Genomic DNA, 19,187 nt, shown 5'->3' on the forward strand with positions numbered 1-19,187 from the left:
AGGGTATAATGAAGCCTGTGTAAGTATATTTCCTTTCGTATGCCGGTTTTACCATGAAATATTTGATAAAGCATTTTCAGTCTCAATTTTTTTTTCGGCGAGAGGAAAGAATTTCTGATCCTGTTTCATTTTTGATATTGGTACAGCTACCGGTTCTCAAGTACCGGCATAAGACAAACCTTGCTGCTCGGTTCTGGATTTTTTTCAAGTTTATCACTTAGTGTTTTTTGCCAAGGGTCCCACACGGCACAAGCGCCTCACGGCGACCGCGCTCCAAGCCGGACGGTGACGTTGTCGTGTGCCTACGCCTACGTACTCGTGTCGGCGGTGTGACGTTGCTCGTGGCGACACGCGACTTCGAGAATTATTCGAGGCAACATCTGTTATTTGCCTGAACTGTTGGTTCAGTTGACGAATTGAAGTTTAGAGAAATAATAAAACACACAAACGGAATGTATGCGTGTTTTTTTTTTGTTTTACTTCGCACTGAAGCAAGAGAGACTTCCGCTTCGTCTGCTTGTTCCCACGGTCGTGCATTCACGTGCGCAGGTGCCGAAACTATGCCATTTTCTACTGTGTTCCAGCGCATGATCATGCTCTGCGATCTGCTTGTTCTGCCTCAGTAATAGTGTACCAATTAATTATACCGCTAGTGATGTGCCCTTGTGCACAGCGCTCAAAATCGTGTGCTGCGCGAAACGAGACAGTCACAGCAGCCCGCGCGCAACGCAGTCAGCGGAAGTGTGCAGCCCCGAAAAGCAAAAGCGAGGAGACAAAAGAAAAAATGAAGGCAGGGCCCGTGACGTATGCGTCACGCGATTCTAGAGGAGCGCTATGGGAGAACGCAGGGAAGGACTTTCACTTGCGGAGGCTAGAGGGGGCGAGTGGAGAGAGTGTCTCGCTTGGCAACGGAGCTCGCCTGCTGAAATCATGGGTTCGCGGCACTGAAATATTTCCATCTCGGCTTTTAATGAGCCCATTTGAAATTTTTTTCTTCCGGCAGAACGCTCCTTAGAGGACACGTAACAACTTCCAGCATACAACCAAAATTTGCTGTGGGGCCTGATGAGGGGCCCTTCAAAGGATGTTGCCACATGAATCTCATATTGCATAAGTTTTTCGAATCCTTCAAGTATTAGAGGAGCTATCTCCTGGATACGGGGCGTTTTCGCTCTTTTCCTCTCTGCTAGTGCGCTGGAAGCTACACAGGGAAGCCAAGAGTGTGCTCTCTCCCTTCCCCACTACGTGCACGAATTGGATGAGCAGTCAGGCACCCACAGCGAATAAGGTCCCTCAAAACAAGTTTACAAGGTATAGCGACACTCATTGTCCTTTGCACCGTCCTCCTCACTCTCGTGCTTACCCTCTCTTTTCTACTTCTTTCGAGTCTGTGATAGGCGCAATGCTTGCACGTGGTGTGCTAAACGGCTAGATGTAATATTCATTAAATTGCAAAAAGTTCAATACTGCGTATGTGCGAATCATCTGGTCAATTTTTCTCGGAAAGCGTAGTCGTAGCCAAGACATCGGATAGCGTTCTAGAGTGTGCTACGGCAATTGGCCATAAAAAAGCCCACGGTGCTGTAATAATCTGCATGAGAATTAAGCTCCTTCCAGGTCTGCGGGAGTTACTGGCGCCTCAGAAAATGAGGAACGCAAATGCATCAAAACGTTTTCATCCGTGTTTTCTTGCAGCATCGCCGCCGAGGCTATGTAGGCCTAACAGCACCAAAACAAAGAGCTGATCTCAATAATGACAACAAATTATACCTAATGTCCTGCTTTCAGCTTTAAGTCAGGCTAAGCGATGGTTGATTTCATCTTTTATTTCTTGCAGCCAGAGTGGAGACCAAGTAAAAAGCATGCATTTGGATAGAAGCAGGCGCATGCGAGGGAGCATGGAGGAAGGAAACTGAAGAGAGGCCCTACCCCCTGCGCGCGCTAGGAGAAAAGTGTGGAGGAAATGACGTGGTGGGTTCTCCTTTGTTTTGCTGTTTTTTTTTTATTTCTTTGCTGTAATGGCCCCGCCTTTCGGGCCACAATGGCGGCTCTGTTGTTCTGTGCGCTCACACGTGTTGCTCCGTAGGTTTCGCACCGTGGCAAAGGCGCCGTGCGGGCAGGTTGGGGCATGCTCTACCGGATGTTGCTGTGGCCAGGTGGGACAGGAGGAACTGAAGTTCGTGAAATGAAAAATGAACGCGCATGCAACGCTGTACGCAATGTACCGCGCCACGGCAATGGCAACGGACGAAGGAATATCCGCGGGAAATTTTGCCCTCTTTGGCGGAATCATGCTAACGTGCCAACGATTGTTTAGTATTGCTGCGGAGCGCGCGGCTCCGAGCAGCACGGTTGCGCGCAGCGCGGCGTGGTTTCGCGAGAAATGTAAACAAGAGAGGAGAGCTGGCCCGATAGGCGGAGCAACGCCATGAGCAACTCCAACTTCCGGCTTCGCTTTCGCTTCACAAAGAGTGACGTCAGAACCTCTCCTGAGCTTCCTTCCTCAGTGCGAGGGAGTGTGCGAGTCGCCATGGCTAGTGGTGTAAAATATAAAACATGCACAACGTTGCTATTTGGACACCGCATATTATGCTTCTTCCTCTACTGTACCTTATACTTTGAACTAAAGCATTGCTTATTCTAGATGTGATTTACTTCTATCAAAACATGCATGTTTCTATTCGGCGTGATAGCTCACCAAACATTCCCCCCCTTTTTTTATGCTCGCCCTCATTAATGTTGACCCTTCTTGGCGGTGCTCCAGTGCATATGGGGGAGGAGGAAACCAGCAGGAAAGGAGGAGTGGTACCTGGTGGCGGCTGCGGTAGACTACGTAACATTCTATGACGTAACGCAGCACGCCACTGCAACAGTCGCAGCCAGCAGTGCAAAAATGAAATGATTTTTCTGTCTTTTTGAGATCGCAGTCATATACGTATTTAATTTTGCTATCTCAAAATTATCAATTAGTATGCGTTACTGAGAATGTTCTATCACGAAATCAGCCAATAGAATTGGTCTGTCAACTGCTTTCAATGACGCTGCATGGCAACAATGCAGAAGCGAGAGCAAGCAATCTTTCGCTGTTTTCGACAAAAGATTCTAAATTCCCTGTTGCATGCAGTACAGCAATATTTGGCTCGCATGTTCACAACAGCCTCTATGCAAGATCGGCAAGGCTTTTTTACTATGTTCAAGAAGTGTTTCAGGGTCCTTCTGATGAAGCTTTTGATATCCACCAAAGTCAGCCATTGTAAAATTAGTGTTGCAGTTATGACAGTGTTTGTGGCTCATGATAAAATCATGATAAACTTGACACATGTTAGTAACATGAAAGGCAACAAAACAAGACAGAAGTTACAGGAAGATGGAAGCATGAAGTGACGAGTAGTAGAACAAGCAACCGGCGCAAGTCCTGGCACAGGCCAAAATCTCATTTGGCGCAATGTCTAACATACATCTATATAGTACCGGGTATGGTTCCAATTTTAACTGAACTAGTCAATAAACATAGCAGAGCCTGCTTTACGGTAACAATGGTACCTTGGCTACAGAGACATTCCTTGTTAGACTACCGCTCATCATATGATAGACAACAGCATTTCTTATGTTGCAAGCGCTTGCGAGGCTATGTTCCAAGCGGTAGTGTGTTTAATGTTACCAGAATATTGCCCACTTTTCACAAGCTTGAAAAGCAATATGGAGAAACTTGCTGTAGCTTAACAAATGTTGAACTCTGAAACAGCTGGTGCAAATGAAAAATTATGCAGATCCCACATGCTGTGGGAATCCGTTCAAGGAAACCTTTCTTTGACGTGACCAACGAATGCTATGGCACTTGTTTAGCAATCACTAGCAAGTATAGACCACAGAACACAGTTGGACACATTTTCACCGAGATTTTCTTGCTCACCGTAAGCTTGTGGCACTCCGATACTGCAGACACATCTAACAAAAAAGTCACAGGCCTGTGCAGCACACACAGCACAGCACAAGATGGAGGAACAGCTCCATTTTTCGGAACCACACACTACAGGGTCTTCGTGGTGAAGTCTCTTCCCATAGTTTTCGCGAGAATGATTTAAAATGTCTGCCCGGTGTCAATGGCAAGCTGGGGTTTCTGCTGCAGCTTGTCCTGCTCTCTGCACAGCGGTCTGCCAAGCCCGATGTTACCTGGTTGCAGCTGCGCATGCAGCTCTACGATTTTCTTCTTCAGTAGCAGTTCGTACCTTGCGAGGAGGTGCCATAACGTGTACACCCCTTGACCCATTGCACGGTACATTGCTGTTGCCAATATTAACAGTTTATTGGCATCCCTTTCGAAACAGGGTGGTGACAAATAGTCACCTGGCCTGCTTGAGTTAACCAGGTCCAGCTACATGGAGCATGCAACTGCTACATGTTGGGACCCCTGGTGGAATATAACGGAACTGCAATGCAAGGTTTGTATATATTGACTATGTGGTGCACATGTCACATTGCGTGTTAAATGGCACGATATGATGCCAATGATGATCATGATTTAACGTCATTCCCTTTGAAACAGGACGGTGAGAGTCACCTAGCCTGCTTGAATTACTCAGGTATGCCATACACGCTTTTCATTACACCAATATTTATAGCTACGTCTTCATAATCTTTGTTCAAGACTTTACCTATGCAACTTCTACATGACCTCCCACCTAGTTCAATAATAAGCAACTGCAATGAGAAGGGTACAGATATAGATGCTATGCACATATCGCATCGCAAGGCAAGTGGCATGATCCAATGCTAATGGTGATGATTTATTCGCACCCTCATTAAAACGTGGCGTTGTCAGCCACCTCGATTTGACAAGTTGCATAATATGATGCTAATGATGGTGGTAATGATTTATTGGTGTCCCCTCTGAAACACGACGGTGACAGTCATGTAGGCAGCTTGATTTAATCAGGTACAAATTACATATTTTTTGTAGCATTATATTACCATCTCCTTAAACTTTTTTCTTGTTCAGACCTTCTTTAACTGCCTTGTACCGCTACCTGTGCGTCTGCTACATGGCGTTCTACCTGGTATATTATGCAACTGCAATGCAAAATGTGCATGTATCGATGCTACACTGCGAGCTAGGATGTGTTTATAGGGCATTTTTCTGCTGCAAGCTAGCAAGTACTGGCGTGGCTTAGTGGTAGAGTAGCTGCATGGGAGGCAGCAGGCTCAGTTTCGATCCCAGCAGGAATAGTTTTTTTTTCTCATTCCTGGCGGTAGCTGCTATGGACACCGGTGGCAGCGGCAGACATCATCGCCAACTGAAATGGCTATTGGAATGATCCTGTAACAGCTTATGCTGTAAAACTATAGTGCATTGCACGCACTAAACACTGAACTAAACTCTTTTTGAACAAAGTGTTTCCCAAGGTATACCAGAAAATGTGGTGAGGTTCCACTGCTGTCTCATAATTGCAGAAACCACCCAGCTTCAAGGTTACCGTATGAGCAATCGCTAACTCGGAGTTCAAAGCATCCGAGTTCCCTGCTTATTATTGCTGCTCCACTTTGCTTTTCCAGGCAAAATGTTCACCATGCTCCTCAATGCTCGTGCCACAGCTCCACATCATTTATGAGCCAGTATACACTGACGCACTAAACCACGCATTCAAAATTAATGCATTAAACCGAGCCCTTCAGTCAACTGCCACTACCACATGGCCAATGTGAGTCAAACCACTGTTGCCTCAAGACTGTCGTGCAAGGAAGCAGCCAGCAATCGCAATGCGGGGGGAAAGGCAAAGAAAGCTTCAGCTTAAAAATGAGTCACTCTTGTAGTTCTTCCAGATGAAACAAAATTTAATTCTGCTCAGCACCTAAACAAATTATTTTACACCTTCTATAAACAAGTAGAAAAAAAATGCAGCCACGGGACAACCTCTGTATGTACACAGTCTTCATTTGTGTCACATAATGCCAGGCGAAAAATTGCACTCCTACCCTCCCACAATAAAAGGTACATATACGGCCCAAGACAAAGACAAATTCAAGTCACCGAACTTGGTTTTTAGAGCATCATGATCCATCCAAAGAATGTGTTTGGAATGTCCAGACATACAATGCAGAGTCATGACTTAAGCATCCAATTTTGAAACTCGCCTTGCACACTTTAAAACTGTCTTGCATCATGTCTTCATACCAGACAATCAAACTAGTCCTGCGCACGTGCAAGTAAGGAACCATGTACGATATGCACACTTAGATGAGCTCAATGATATTTATAATTGAAAATGCGATCACACACATAGCAGTGTTCAGTATGAACAAGCCAGCAAAACAATTCAAATAAGTGTGCAGGAAAAAAATTGGAATATTTTTTCTTCCAGAAGTAGTCCAATGCTGCCAGTGCCCATAGTGCCTGCGAGTCTAACAACCTGCTTCAGACTGAGTTCTGGCACTTCATTTATTGCAGGCCCCAACTAAAGCACATCCTGAACAGAGCAGCTTGTGATCATCTGTGGGATATATTAAGACTTACAAGCAAACATATTGCAAAATAAAAGATGGCAAGAAAGAGCATGTTGCTAAGCAAGCTTTACACTTGCACAGCACACTTCTTAAGGCTGAGAGGTAAATACATATCATTACAATAAGAACGGGCAAAAAGCTTCTACAGGAAAAAGATGAAATGTTTAAGTGGAACAGCTTCTGTGCTGCCTCCAACATAGAAAATGTCCCGTGATTACCCGTGATTACTAGTTTTAATGCTCTAAAGACCCTGCGTGATGACTTCAAGACCACCGTGAGCAAAGCATGACAACCCCCTGGGATGTCGGAGATAGTGAGGTGAGGCTGCTGGAATGTCCGATGAGAAAGAAGAGACTGCCGTGATGCCGCTGCTGTCGCCACTGTGAGACATGTTGATGAGATGCATGGGTGGTGAGAGTCATGCCAGAGAATCGGCTTGGTCGCACTGAGCGCACGTTGGCACACCCGCCACACCCATTGGGTCCTCGCGACTTGATTGCCGCACATGCACAGAGCCATGCTGTCAAACGGCCTGCCTCAGTAGAACTTCTTAGCTGCAGCCTCCTTGCTGCTCCTGCAAAAGCGCAGAGCAGACGCTTTACATTTTGCCCTCTTCTACATAGGCAAAGTAACATGCAAACAGTTTATACCTTAATTGAGCCCATAACTTATTACTCAAGCACCCCTCAGATGGACAAGGTGTTTGCAGTTTGAGAAACTCAGTTTACGTTACATACATACTTCAAGGCCTTAAAGTACCTAAGATGACTAAAGGAAATGTCATACTTTGTTAGATTTGTATCAAAGTATCACTTTGCCTAAATTGGTTATACAGTTGTACCCCACTGATACGTTCCTCACTGTTACGTTTTCCCGGCTGTTATTCTTTTTCCGTGGGCCTTTGAAAAACATATCAATGGAGTTCTACTGTAAATGTGTAGTACAGTCAACATTCATTACAACAAATATTAAAAAAAACTAACAAAGCAACGAAGAAACGAAGTCCTAAAGTTCGTTAGCACTGGTAGAATGACTTAAGGCACACAACTTGGACTATTTCAGGTCACGAGCGGCGTTGCTGTGATTGCGAAATACCGCTTGGCACAACCTCATAGTCAGTACGCCAATGTTTCAGATAATCTTGCAGAGTCAGAAAACGCGTCGCAGTGGTTTCTCACTGAGTCATCGTCAGCGTATCGGGGTCGACACCCTAACACAGTCGCCGGGCTGGTATTCCACGTAGTGTCTTCAAAGATTGTAGTGCCGGCGATTGGTCCTCTGCTGGTTCTTGATGCGCAGGCAGGCGAGCTGTCAGGCTTCTTGATGGTGACTTGCGGCAGCATGGCGTCAAGAGTCGTCGTCGGGTTCCTTCTGTAAACCAGCTCGAACGGCGTGATCTGTGTTGTTTCTTACACTGCCGTGTAATAAGCAAATGTGACAAACAGGAGCACGGCATCCCACGTTTTGTGTTCGACGGCTACATACATCGCTAACATGTCAGTGAGTGTCTTGTTCAGATGTTCCATTAGGCCATTCGTCTTCGGGTAGTAGGCAGTGGTCCTCCAGTGACTTGTCTGGCTATACTGCAGGATGGCTTGAGTAAACTCAGCTGTAAAAGCCGTTCCTCTGTCAGTAACGAGGACTTCTGGTGCACCATGTCGCAAGAGGATGCTCTCTACAAAAAATTTGGCTACTTCCACTGCAGGACTTTCGTTTCGGCATAGTGGGTAACGTAGTCAGTGGCCACGATGATCCACTTGTTTCCAGATGTTGAGGTTGGAAAGGGTCCAGCAAATCCGTCTTGATCTGCTGAAAAGGTCGGCAAGGAGGCTCAACAGGCTGTAGTACATAATTGCACCGGCCTTGCCGGTGGTATCTTACGTCGCTTGCAGTCTCAACATGTCTTCACGTAACAAGTGACGTCAGCGGTAAAGTGTGGCCAGTAATACTTGCATTCTTGCGAGCGTGCGGGAAAACCCGAGATGCCCAGCAGTCTTATCGTGCAGGACTTGCAGGACTTCTGATCGGAGTGCTGCTGCGGGCACAAAGAGAAGGTAGTTTGCGTGGGCTGGCGAAAAGTTCTTCACCGGGACATAGTTTCATAGTACACAAGCAGACAATCCGCGCCTAAACACCCTTGGGAAAACGACTGCCTTAACTTGGTAGTACTTGGCAAGGCTTCCGAGTTCTGGGTCCACTCGCTCGTGCTCAGCAAAGTCGTCTGCACTTAGTGCACCTAAAAAGGCGTCCTCGTCTTGGTCATCTTGGGGCGGCGGGCCCACGGGAGCACTCGACAGGCAGTCGGCATCAGGGTATTTTTGCCCAGACTTGCAGATTACAGTGACAACATATTCTTGCAGTCTGCAGCTCCACCACATCAGGCATCCTGAATAGTCCTTTAATTTCGCTAGCCAACACAACGCATGATGGTTGCTGACGATTTTGAATGGCCTGCCATATAGCTAAAGGTGGAATTTTGATGTAGCCCAAACGATGGCAGGGCCTTTTTGGTTGTAGAATACAGTCGCCGACCGATTTTCCGGACTCCGAAAATTCGGACATGCCCGATTATTCGGTCAGCTTCGCGGCACCGCCATTCTCCCCAGAGACCATAATGTATAACAACTGCCGAAAGTTCGGACACCTTGCAACCTCTCGTCTGATTTTTCGGACACTCCTTGAGCCAACTCGGTCAAGAGCACCATGCACCGACTCTGACCGGTGCATGGTTCGACTTGCTGAACGCCATTTTTATTTTGAACGGAGCTTCCTTGCTGCCCCACGAAGTGGCGCTACTGGAAATCCCCGCTCATCATCATCGTTTCTGCCTGGTTAGATAGAGTGGCTCTGCAGCAGTTCCGGTTTCAGCTTAGTAAGCCATGTCAAGACAATCCAGCAGCTGATTTGTTTCTTCGCGCAAGACGCTGCGAGTAGGCCGCGTTTTTCGTTTGTGCGACTGGTGTCGGCACGGTGGTGTTTGCTTTGTGTGCTGTGTCGAGGTTTCGGTGATCCAACGCAGCATACGTAAACATCGCGTCAAAGGTCTAATGGCGCCGACAGTGCCGGCGCAGACTGCGCTGGGGAATGCCGGCAAGCGGGTGCCGGGAGGCCTAAGACTTGTCGCCTTCCGATGTGCTCCCTACTGACGCGGGAAATGTTCTGCCGAGACCTGCGCAGTGGTTGCATTGCGATTCCGGACACCGTCTCATTTGACAGTTTCATAGGTGCTGACACTGCTGTACTGACATGCGCAGAACTTGACGACGGCAAGATCATTCGTCAGGTTTCTGCTGCACCACCGGACAATGACGAGTCGGAAGATGACGCACCATGTGCTGCGCTGCCGTGGCATGCGGAGCGTGTACAACCAATGACTGTGCTTTCAGCCGCTAATAGTGACCGTACGACCCTCTCCGAGATTCAGACTTATCTGATAGCACGTAAACGGAACAGCGTGCAATGGCGCATTCACGATTTCTTCCAAGCCTACTGCCGAGCCCGAATAAGTGTGTGGAAATAAAGGATTTCATTTTTTTTCTTAATCTGCTTTTTCGGACATTTTCGCAGTCCCCGTGAGGTCCGAATAAACGGTCGGCGACTGTAATTGCCTTCCGCTTTTGACAGCGACAGGCTAGTGTAAGCTATCACCCATTCAATTCCATCTTTCCCCTGGACTAGGACGGCACTGAGGCCTAGGCTACTGCTGTCAGTGTGGATTTCTGTATCGGTGTCCTCATTAAAGTGGGCAAGTACCAGCGGTGACCGAGTTCTTGAAATGCGTCGGCCTGCAGCATTTCCCACTTGAACTCAACATCACATTTAGTTAGATGTGTCAGCGGCTCAGCAATGCGTGAAAAGTCTTTGACAAAGCGCCTGTAGTAGGCACACATGCCAAGGAATCTATGCAATGCCTTCTTGTCAATGGGCTGCGGGAACATTATGATGGCAGCTGTCTTCTGCGGGTCAGGGAGGACTCCAGATTTGCTGATGCCGTGGCCTAAGAACAAAAGCTCGTCGTAAGCAAAGCGGCACTCTTCTGACTTCAGAGTGAGCCCTGATGACTTGATGGCCTCTAGTACTGTCGCATGCCACTTAAGGTGTTCGTCAAAATTTTTGGCGAAGACGACGATGTCATCCGAGTAAACAAGAATGGTCCGTCACTTCAATCCTGCTAAAACTGTGTCCATCACACGCTGGGATGTTGCAGGCGCCGAGTACAGTCCAAATGCCATGACCTTGAACTCATAGAGGCCACCTGGCATGTTGAAGGCCATCTTTTCGCGATCTTGCTTGTTGACTTCTATTTGCGAGTAGCCAGTCCTAAGATCCATCGATGAAAAGTACAGTCTATGCTCATTAAAACAACCCGCATACAACAGACTTTCGTACATAACAAATTATATTTCAGCCTCAGCTTGTTCTACCTATTTTATTTATGCAACGAAGTTCGCTTTTAACAAACCGAGCTACAACGGACTATCGGCTACAGCGGACGAAATTAGCGGCAATTTTTTTTCGAAATCGGCCGTATAAGACGTACCTTTGCCTTGTTGACACAGGCTGACAACCGACTTGCGAGGGCCAGCCGCGGCTCAATATAGTGCGAGCGAGAGAGGCAGGCGGGGTAGAAACGCGTGGTTTTTCGCGCGCGAGGCATGGGGGAGGTGAGAGGGGGGAGGGGTTCTACTCCAGTGGCTGCTGCTTAAGGCGTACGGCCGCCAAATCTTGAAAGCTATCTGCGATGTGAACAAAGTGCTCACCCGTGCGGGTGCCGCATGTTGAAAGCGATCTGCGATGTGGACAAAGTATGCCCTAGGCCAGAGGCTTCGTATGCGCTGTGCTTTCAACGTTTAGTTCGCGTTGAAGTGAGTATCACAATCGATGCTTCGCCTTTCGGGCGAAACTGCATTTTTTTTGTTCGTTTTTTACTTTCGATGTTCGTCGCTAACTCTTTGCAATAAAGTGAGGCGTTTTAGATGTTATGGACTTCGGATAAACCTGACGTTTTTTTGTCGGGTTATCAGGGTCCATTATAACGAGAGTCGACTGTATTTAGAATTGTAGAACCGATCCAATGCATTGTCTATCCATGGGAGGGGGTATAAGTCCTTCTTCGTGATCTTGTTCAGTCGACGATAATCGATGCAGAAACTTAGGGTTGCATCCTTTTCTTTCACCAAGATTACAGGAGATGCCTACAGGCTTTTCGATGGCTGGATGATATCGTCGTGCAGCCTTTCATTGACTTGTTGCCTTATAGCTTCACATTCTCACGTCGAAACTCGGTAAGGGTTCTGGCAGAGTGGCCGAGCACACTCTTCAGTTATTATGCGATGCTCTGCAACTGGTGTTTGTCGAATCCTCCATGACATTGAAAAGCAGTCTTTGTATCGTCCGAGAAGACTTCCGAGTTGTGAACTTCTGAGAAGACTTGAATTTGTGTCGAAGTCTGGTTCGGGAACTATGGTCGTCGGGGTAGATGCAGCAGAGTCTGAAAGGACAAATGCATTGCTGGCTTCCACAATTTCCTCTATGTATGCGATCGTCATGCCCTTGTTGATGTGCTTGAACGCCTGGCTGAAGTTTGTCAGAATTATTTTTACTTTCCCTCTGTGCAGTCAAGTGATCCCTCTTGCAATGGAAATTTCATAGTCGAGCACTAGACGTTGCTCACCCTCGATGACGTTTTCTACGTCTGCGGATGTTTTGCTGCTGACAAATGACAACAGCGGGACGATGCTCTTTAAGAGGGGGGTATTGACATGTGTACTTGTTCATCTTTATTGGGGGACCGTGTTTCACTGTCTAACAAATGTTATCGCTCAGCACAGGACGCACCAGTATATATAGGAAGTTTCTCTAAAGTTATCGATGGGTCTATCCACTGTCTGTTGTCACCAAACCTTCCGGAATCCGATTGTTTGTACGCGCAATGTGAATTGTGTAGTACTTTCTAGAAGACTGGCAGGGACCAGTGAGTTCTCTGGAATCTGCACTGACTGATGTATAAAAGCAGACGTGCTTGACCCGCTGTCAGATTTCAATGACTGCTGACCCTGTTCGCCGCTATTGCTGTGCTTTGAGTGTAACTTGCTTTTGTGGGCACAAGATCGCCCAATAAAAGTTAGTTTCGTCATTCACAGATTCGTTGCTGTATTATTCCCCGTCACTACTACGTGACAACATCCTCTAACATGCATTTTGTATTCCCTGCATGCAGACAACAATGCGTGCAAGAGAACTGCTCTACTGACTGCAGCACCATTGTTGTGTCATGATGTGGAGAAGTGGTGAACTACGCTTGGTTGGCACGCTTACCCCTCTAGCCACCATAACATCACCAACATCAACCATTGCCTTGAGATGCCTCCAAACTGCCAGCTGGCTTGGAAGAGGTGGTGCTCATAGATCTCGGCAATCCCATTCACAACTGTTGCATACAAGGACACAGAGCGTTTGGTACCATTTGCTGGTCTGCCTACTGAACACCTTATTTGAAACATTCCACTGAATTTAAAAGAATTACTGCATTCAAAAATGAAATTCAGCCTGACAAGTTTTGCGAACTTTACCGGCAGAAAAAGAGAAAAATAAAGGAGAAAAGCATACAAATCACTGTCAAATACATAACATTGTGCAACCCTGTGCTTTGGTTTGACTGTAAACTTGGCTTTCCATCACGATTCACTCTGCTAACAGGTCATGTATTCCTGCTGAAGTGGCTGGATTTAGTATGCCTTCATTTTTTTAATTAAAAATTTCCACCACTACGTAACAAGTTCATCAAAGCTAAACAGAACTGTGATAACTCACTTGTACATGAGGTATCCCAAGGTGATGACCAGTTGCAGTGTCGAGAAAATCAGGAAGTAGGTGGGGCTCAGGCAGGTTGTAGCACAACCAGTCAAAGGCAGCTTCTGCAAATACAGCACAGGTTGTTTACGCCCCTGTGAGCCCACAATGCCATGCATCTGCACATAATAGGATTCCATTGAGGAACACTTTATAATTCCACACTAATGCTATCAAAAAGTGCCAGACGTTGAGTCATCAACGTTATCGCAATGTCATAATGCAGAGAGAAAGAGAGAGAGAACAACGTTATTAATTGTGCAGTATGGGGTCAGGGGTAGGGAAGGTTGGGAGTCCCTTCCCTCGCTCCTCAGCCATTGGCCAGGAGTCCCTACTCCTTGGCGGTGGCCTTAGCCATTTGGACAGCCTGGGACAGAGTTTCAGCATCCGAGCTGAGCAGCACCGTCTCCCACTGCTCCGTTTTAGCTATACAGTTAAACCTCGATATAATGAAGCCGGCAAAATCGGCAATTTGCTTCGTTATATTGAAATTTCTTTGTATTGAAATTCGTCCTTTTATACAAATAAATACAGTCACCGATCGACTTTTCTTACACGGAGAGGAGTCGCAGAATTTTTCAAATTACTGGGCAGTCAAAAAAAGCAAGTTTGAACAAGATAACAATTCATTTTGATAAATTTGTGAGTCGGCGACAAATGATACAGTTTCCTGCCACATACGTCGACGACATCTGCACATCAGTGGTGCGAATTAAGCAAACCCAGCCACGCTCTCGCACACACTCTGCCACCGTGGCTGATAGCATCGCCCATACTGGGATGATGCTATCAGGAAAAGCGGCGGCGAGCGAATGCTTCATCTGCCTCTCGCTCCAACGGGTCACCGAAACTCAAGATTATGCAACCTCCAATACTAAACACATGGGAAGACAGCTTACATGGTGCCATGCCAACTCAGCATGGCCACTCTTTGTACGCATGGCAGATTACCTCTAAAACAGGGTGTGCAGGTGTGTATGCACTCAGCCGTGCTCCCAGCTATGCACAGCCACGGCCGAGACATGGCACCAATCAAGGTGCATGCCAACTTACCCCAAACTCCGCTCCCTCACATGGATTTGACTGTGTTACCACGAACTTGCTCCCCTCCTTCTCTTTACCTTTGCCCGCGCAAGAGGGCATCACTTGTGAAACCATTTTTCTTGTCTCACCCTCACCCCCTTTCACTCACACCTAAAGCACACAGTGCATGAGGCACGATAGGATCTTACTTCACTTGACCTTTATACGGAACATAATGCAGCTCCACTTCTGCGGTCGCTCTTGTCGCGCAGAGCACAATTTGAGAGGTGCATTTGTAAGCGCTGCTTGTAATTCATTCATTTGACCATCTGTGTCAGTGGAAGTTTCCATTTATTGTCTCGGCATTTCTTTGCGGCGGTAGTAAAATTTCGTTATATTAAAATCACATACAAACCACTTCATACTATTGAGGTTCTAAATACAGTTAAACCTGGATATAAAGAAATTGACAAAGGCTCGAAAATTTTTTGTACAAAGAGGTTTTCATTATACAGTGCAGCTCACTTATAACGATATCAAGAAGAACGAAAAATCCGATCGCTATAACCGATCATCGTTATATCTGGACTGCAGTAAAAAAAGCTATCGAATGTACCTTTATAAGTTTATAGCTCTGAAACCTAATTTGCCATTTGTGCTAAAAAATAGCCGTGGTATAAAGTAGCCTGTCAAAAATAAAACGTTTATTTATACCTCTAAATAGCACATATAACATGTTAGGCGCAACGAAATAGTCGAAAATCTGCACTTGCTTTCGTGGAAGTTTCCGATTCACAACTTCGCTGTCCAGCTGCTGTGTGAACACTAGTGGCAATAATTAAACGTGAATGAAATCAATGAACGACTCGACAGACAACAGTGCACTTCGCGTGAACATTGGGGTCGGTGTCAAAGACGGGTCACTGTCAATTTCGACACTCCCATCGCACAATGTCACCATCTGTCGCGACAACATTTGCCCTGATCTCTTCATATAACGAGGCAGCACTATCTGCATTCAAAACCTCTTTCATCGAAGCACCACCTGTTTCGTTGTTAGCAGTGACATGCTTGCAGTGCTTGGTAATGTCACTGACTGGCCCCTGATCGGTATGGCCCCTAATTGAGGCTGTCGTGATCCCCGTGCTCCTGTGTGAGCGCACACTTTGGGCCTTGCAAAATTTACAGCCTTGTCTCAAGCGATAGACCGTTGTGGTTTGTTGGCGGCACATTCTATCAACCGGGCTGTCCGCTACTGCTTCTGTGGAGCATTTGCACACCTGCTGAGAAGGGTGCGAAAAGCGGGCACCACTTCCCTTCACGCTGCTTTTTTTGCCCTCGCCTCACGTGTAGCTCAATCGTGAGTGACACGGACACTAGGCGGCTGGCACCATCTTAAACGGTTAAAGGCTAAACCCCACAAGGGCGATTTAGAATGCGACAGCGACAAGCGACAAAACGGACAGTCGCTTGAACAGATCACTTGGTCTTGTCACTCGATCGCTCGGTTCTGGAAATCTAGAAAGCGTTGCCCATCGCCCCATAGTGCTATGAACGACTAGCCAACACCGCAAAGCAGGAACTGGATGTACATCACTCAAATACTACCGATTGTCGCATGGAACAAGCAAATGATTGAATGCTTATATGTGCAAGGATAAGAACCTACTAGACCTTCAGAAATATTTTATGCTGCTTTTTACAGTTAAATATATCAACTTAAGTTAATAAATCATGCATCACGCTAGTTTCAATGCGTCTTTGCAGCCCTCATACCGGCAACACCGGGGAGATGTCGCTCGATATCGTCGCTCACATGGGGTACGACTTGTAGGCAATGAGCGAATGCAACCACCATCTCTATCGCCTCGCTTGTCGCGCGCAAGATTGCTTGCATGAGGTTTATACTTAATGTTGGCAGATATGAACGTGCGTAGGCAAACGTATCGCCCCGTCTCAGCATCGTTAGTTTAAGGGGAACTTAGGAATGCAAATTTCACGATTATTCTGAAGGGAAAATGCTGTCTAAAAGGCCAAATTTTAATTGTTATAACCATATGCAGTGAATAATGTATCACTACATATGTTTTTTTTTTTCTCATAGCCCTAATTTTTAAGTCGGCTCATCGTTATAACTGATATATTGTAATACAGTGAAACCTCGTTAAACCGCAGTTGGCCAGAGCTTGGAAGAAGTACATACTAAATGGTAGCATAAGATCACCCACTGACCTGTCAAAAAGGGAACTGAGAGTGCGATAAAAGGGCAATAATGTGCAATATTTGTCCACTTCGTGCAACAAAAGTCTTATCTTTGTTTGAATGCCGCCACGGCCTAGCAGCAACGACAGCAGCCTCAAACTTACTGAACCTGCGAGCCAGCTTTTCAGCCAGCCCCATCTTCTCGGCAAACATTCGCATGGCAGATTCCTCGTTGCGTTATATAATCTCCGTGCACGGGTGTGATAGCGCTGCCGAAGTCGCGGGGCGCCCTTTTCATTGCAGAGTGCTGTTCTCATTGCGATGACTGCATTCCTGAGGCTGACGTAACAAGCAGCTTCTGCCACTGTTGGGCCTGAATCGTCTGTGCTGTTGCTTTCCGTGTTGTCCTCATCACTGTCATTAGGTAGACCCTATGGCAACAGCAGATACAACGATGGCAAAAAGTCGAACCTCGTAGCAGACATCTCTTAGCAGTCCCAGCAGTGCTGCCTAGCAACTTCTTTGCATTTCACATGCCACACACCATAGTCAATGGTAGATCCTTGTGTGCCAGCGCCTTCCTTGCACCATGTTCGATAGCACGAATGATGTCCAATTTTTTGTTCTACGCTGAGCACTCGGTATTTTTTATTCAAGCTTCAGCATGACGAGAGTCCTAGATTACAAGATGCCACAGCACTCTGGCAAGGTGCAGAAATGATGTTGATGGGGCTTCATGTGCAAACAAACAGGGCACTTGGAGGCCCTTGTTCTGATATCTGAGGCTTGTTCTGCCGGACCACCCAATGGGGACGACGCATCGCTGTGATTACACGACGAAAAGTGCAAACACTACGTGTTAACCAATATGTACGCAATGAGCTGGTACGGTTTATGTGGATACAGAACGTATTATGTTCAATGGCCACTGATTCAGGGATTTAACTTTACTACTTTTAAAACGAGACTACTGCTTAAGCGGGTGTGGTTTAACTAGCTTTTATTGTATATGGCATCGCTATAACTGGACTGCATTGTATGCAGTTTCAGCATGAAAATCCGAAAAAGAAATGCACAAATTGAACAAAGGGGGAACTGGAGGTACTCACCCAAAACGCATTTATTTAGCGGCAAAAAACTTATTTTGCTCTTTTGCTTGTTCATGAGAGAGACGGCAACACTGAACGTTCATAAGACATCAAGGTACACAACACTGTTCCATCATTGTCTAGTGAGCCCGTGACGCGGCAAAAAACGTCAATGGCATTGAGCACTTCCATTGCGGAAGGCAAAGCACGTGATGAATCGACCTCCGAAGAACCATCGTTGTCACTGATATGGGACACTCTCCACCAGTGCCGCACCCGAGATCTCTTCTGTAGTGACGGTGCAGTGGTCCGCATACGAAAAATTGCGAAGCTGCACGTCGTCTGGTGCTGTTCTAATCGCATGCAGTGAAACCCAAGCTTCGGCGAGATCGGGCGGGCGTGAAAGCTCCCGCTCCACTGTCAGTTTCCACAGCCTGAACCTCTTTTATGATCCGAGCCTTGGTGAAGCAGTTCATAATAATGTCTGAAGTTGTTGCCTGCCAGGATGCTTCAAGCATCTCAACTGCTCGAAAAATGTCAACCTTTGTTTCCCCGCTGAAGACGAACATTCAGAAGCAGCCTCTGGATTAGTCTACGCCAGTAGGAACACCTCACACTGTTAATAATTCCTCTGTCAAGGGGCTGAATGAGCAAGGTACAGTTCACGGGTAAAAACTGGAGCTCAATGTTAGACAGCTCGAGGCCTTCAACATGGTGCGCAGTACAGTTGTCTACAAATAGTCAAATTCTGCGGCCTTCTTTCTTTATATCTTTCTCAAACTCTCTCAACCAGTCACTAAAAATACCCAGTATAAACCATGCTTTCGCATTTGCCAAGTATTTCACAGGCATTCTGTGTGTCCCTTCACAGTATCAGGGTTGGGCGCTTTTGCCGATAACCAGTGGAACTCGCTTATCGCTTCCGTCCAAATTTACGCAGAGCAAAACTGACAAGCGACATTTATTCTGGTTGCTGCCGTGGCAGACGTCTCCTTTTTGCGTAAGGGTGCAGTTTGGGAGCAACTCATAAAAACGGGGCCATCCCATCAGCTTTGTATGTATCACACGAGTCGTAACGCTCCAAAATGCCCGATAGCTTGTGCTCAATCCAAGAAGTGGCACCATTGTTGTCCGAAGAGAAGGACTAACTGCTAATTACTTTGCTGACAATTCCGTACCTGCTTTTGAAGCCTTGGAGCCACCCTTTACAGTAGAACCCCGCTGTTACGTTCCTCACTGCTGAGTTTTCCCGGCTGCTACGTCGTTTTCATCCGGTCCTGGCATAGCTTCCATAGGATCCAATGTATAAGGAACCCCGCTGTTACGTCGTAGCTGTGAAAACGTTCCCGCATGATACGTCGCAACTTAGCAGCCCGAACCCGCCTGGGCTAAAGTAGGCAACGCGCTCCAACCGCCATTTTGGCTTTTGACAAGTTTTGGCCGGGCAGGGCTATAGAACTGGCTGCAAGAAGCCGCACGCCAGTTCGAGAGGCCGCCACTAAGTGGCCATTCGTGAAAAAT

The 19,187-nt window shown here is 46.7% G+C and overlaps 1 protein-coding gene across 1 annotated transcript in view; it reads right to left on the bottom strand.

Annotated features, from left to right (window-relative positions):
• Nucleotides 1–5,811: 5,811 nt before the first annotated feature.
• Nucleotides 5,812–19,187, bottom strand: part of ergic53 (protein ERGIC-53) — a 59,377-nt gene continuing 46,001 nt past the window's right edge. The window contains exons 11-12 of the mRNA XM_065432512.1: nt 13,315–13,418; nt 5,812–7,075 (exon numbers count right to left, since the gene is read on the bottom strand). Coding sequence (XP_065288584.1) covers nt 7,039–7,075; nt 13,315–13,418 — 141 coding nt within the window. The 3' untranslated portion in view covers nt 5,812–7,038. The remainder of the gene's footprint in view (nt 7,076–13,314; nt 13,419–19,187) is intronic.

The sequence above is a fragment of the Dermacentor albipictus genome, chromosome 4 (genome assembly GCF_038994185.2).
Source record: "Dermacentor albipictus isolate Rhodes 1998 colony chromosome 4, USDA_Dalb.pri_finalv2, whole genome shotgun sequence".
Classification (NCBI taxonomy): domain Eukaryota; kingdom Metazoa; phylum Arthropoda; class Arachnida; order Ixodida; family Ixodidae; genus Dermacentor; species Dermacentor albipictus.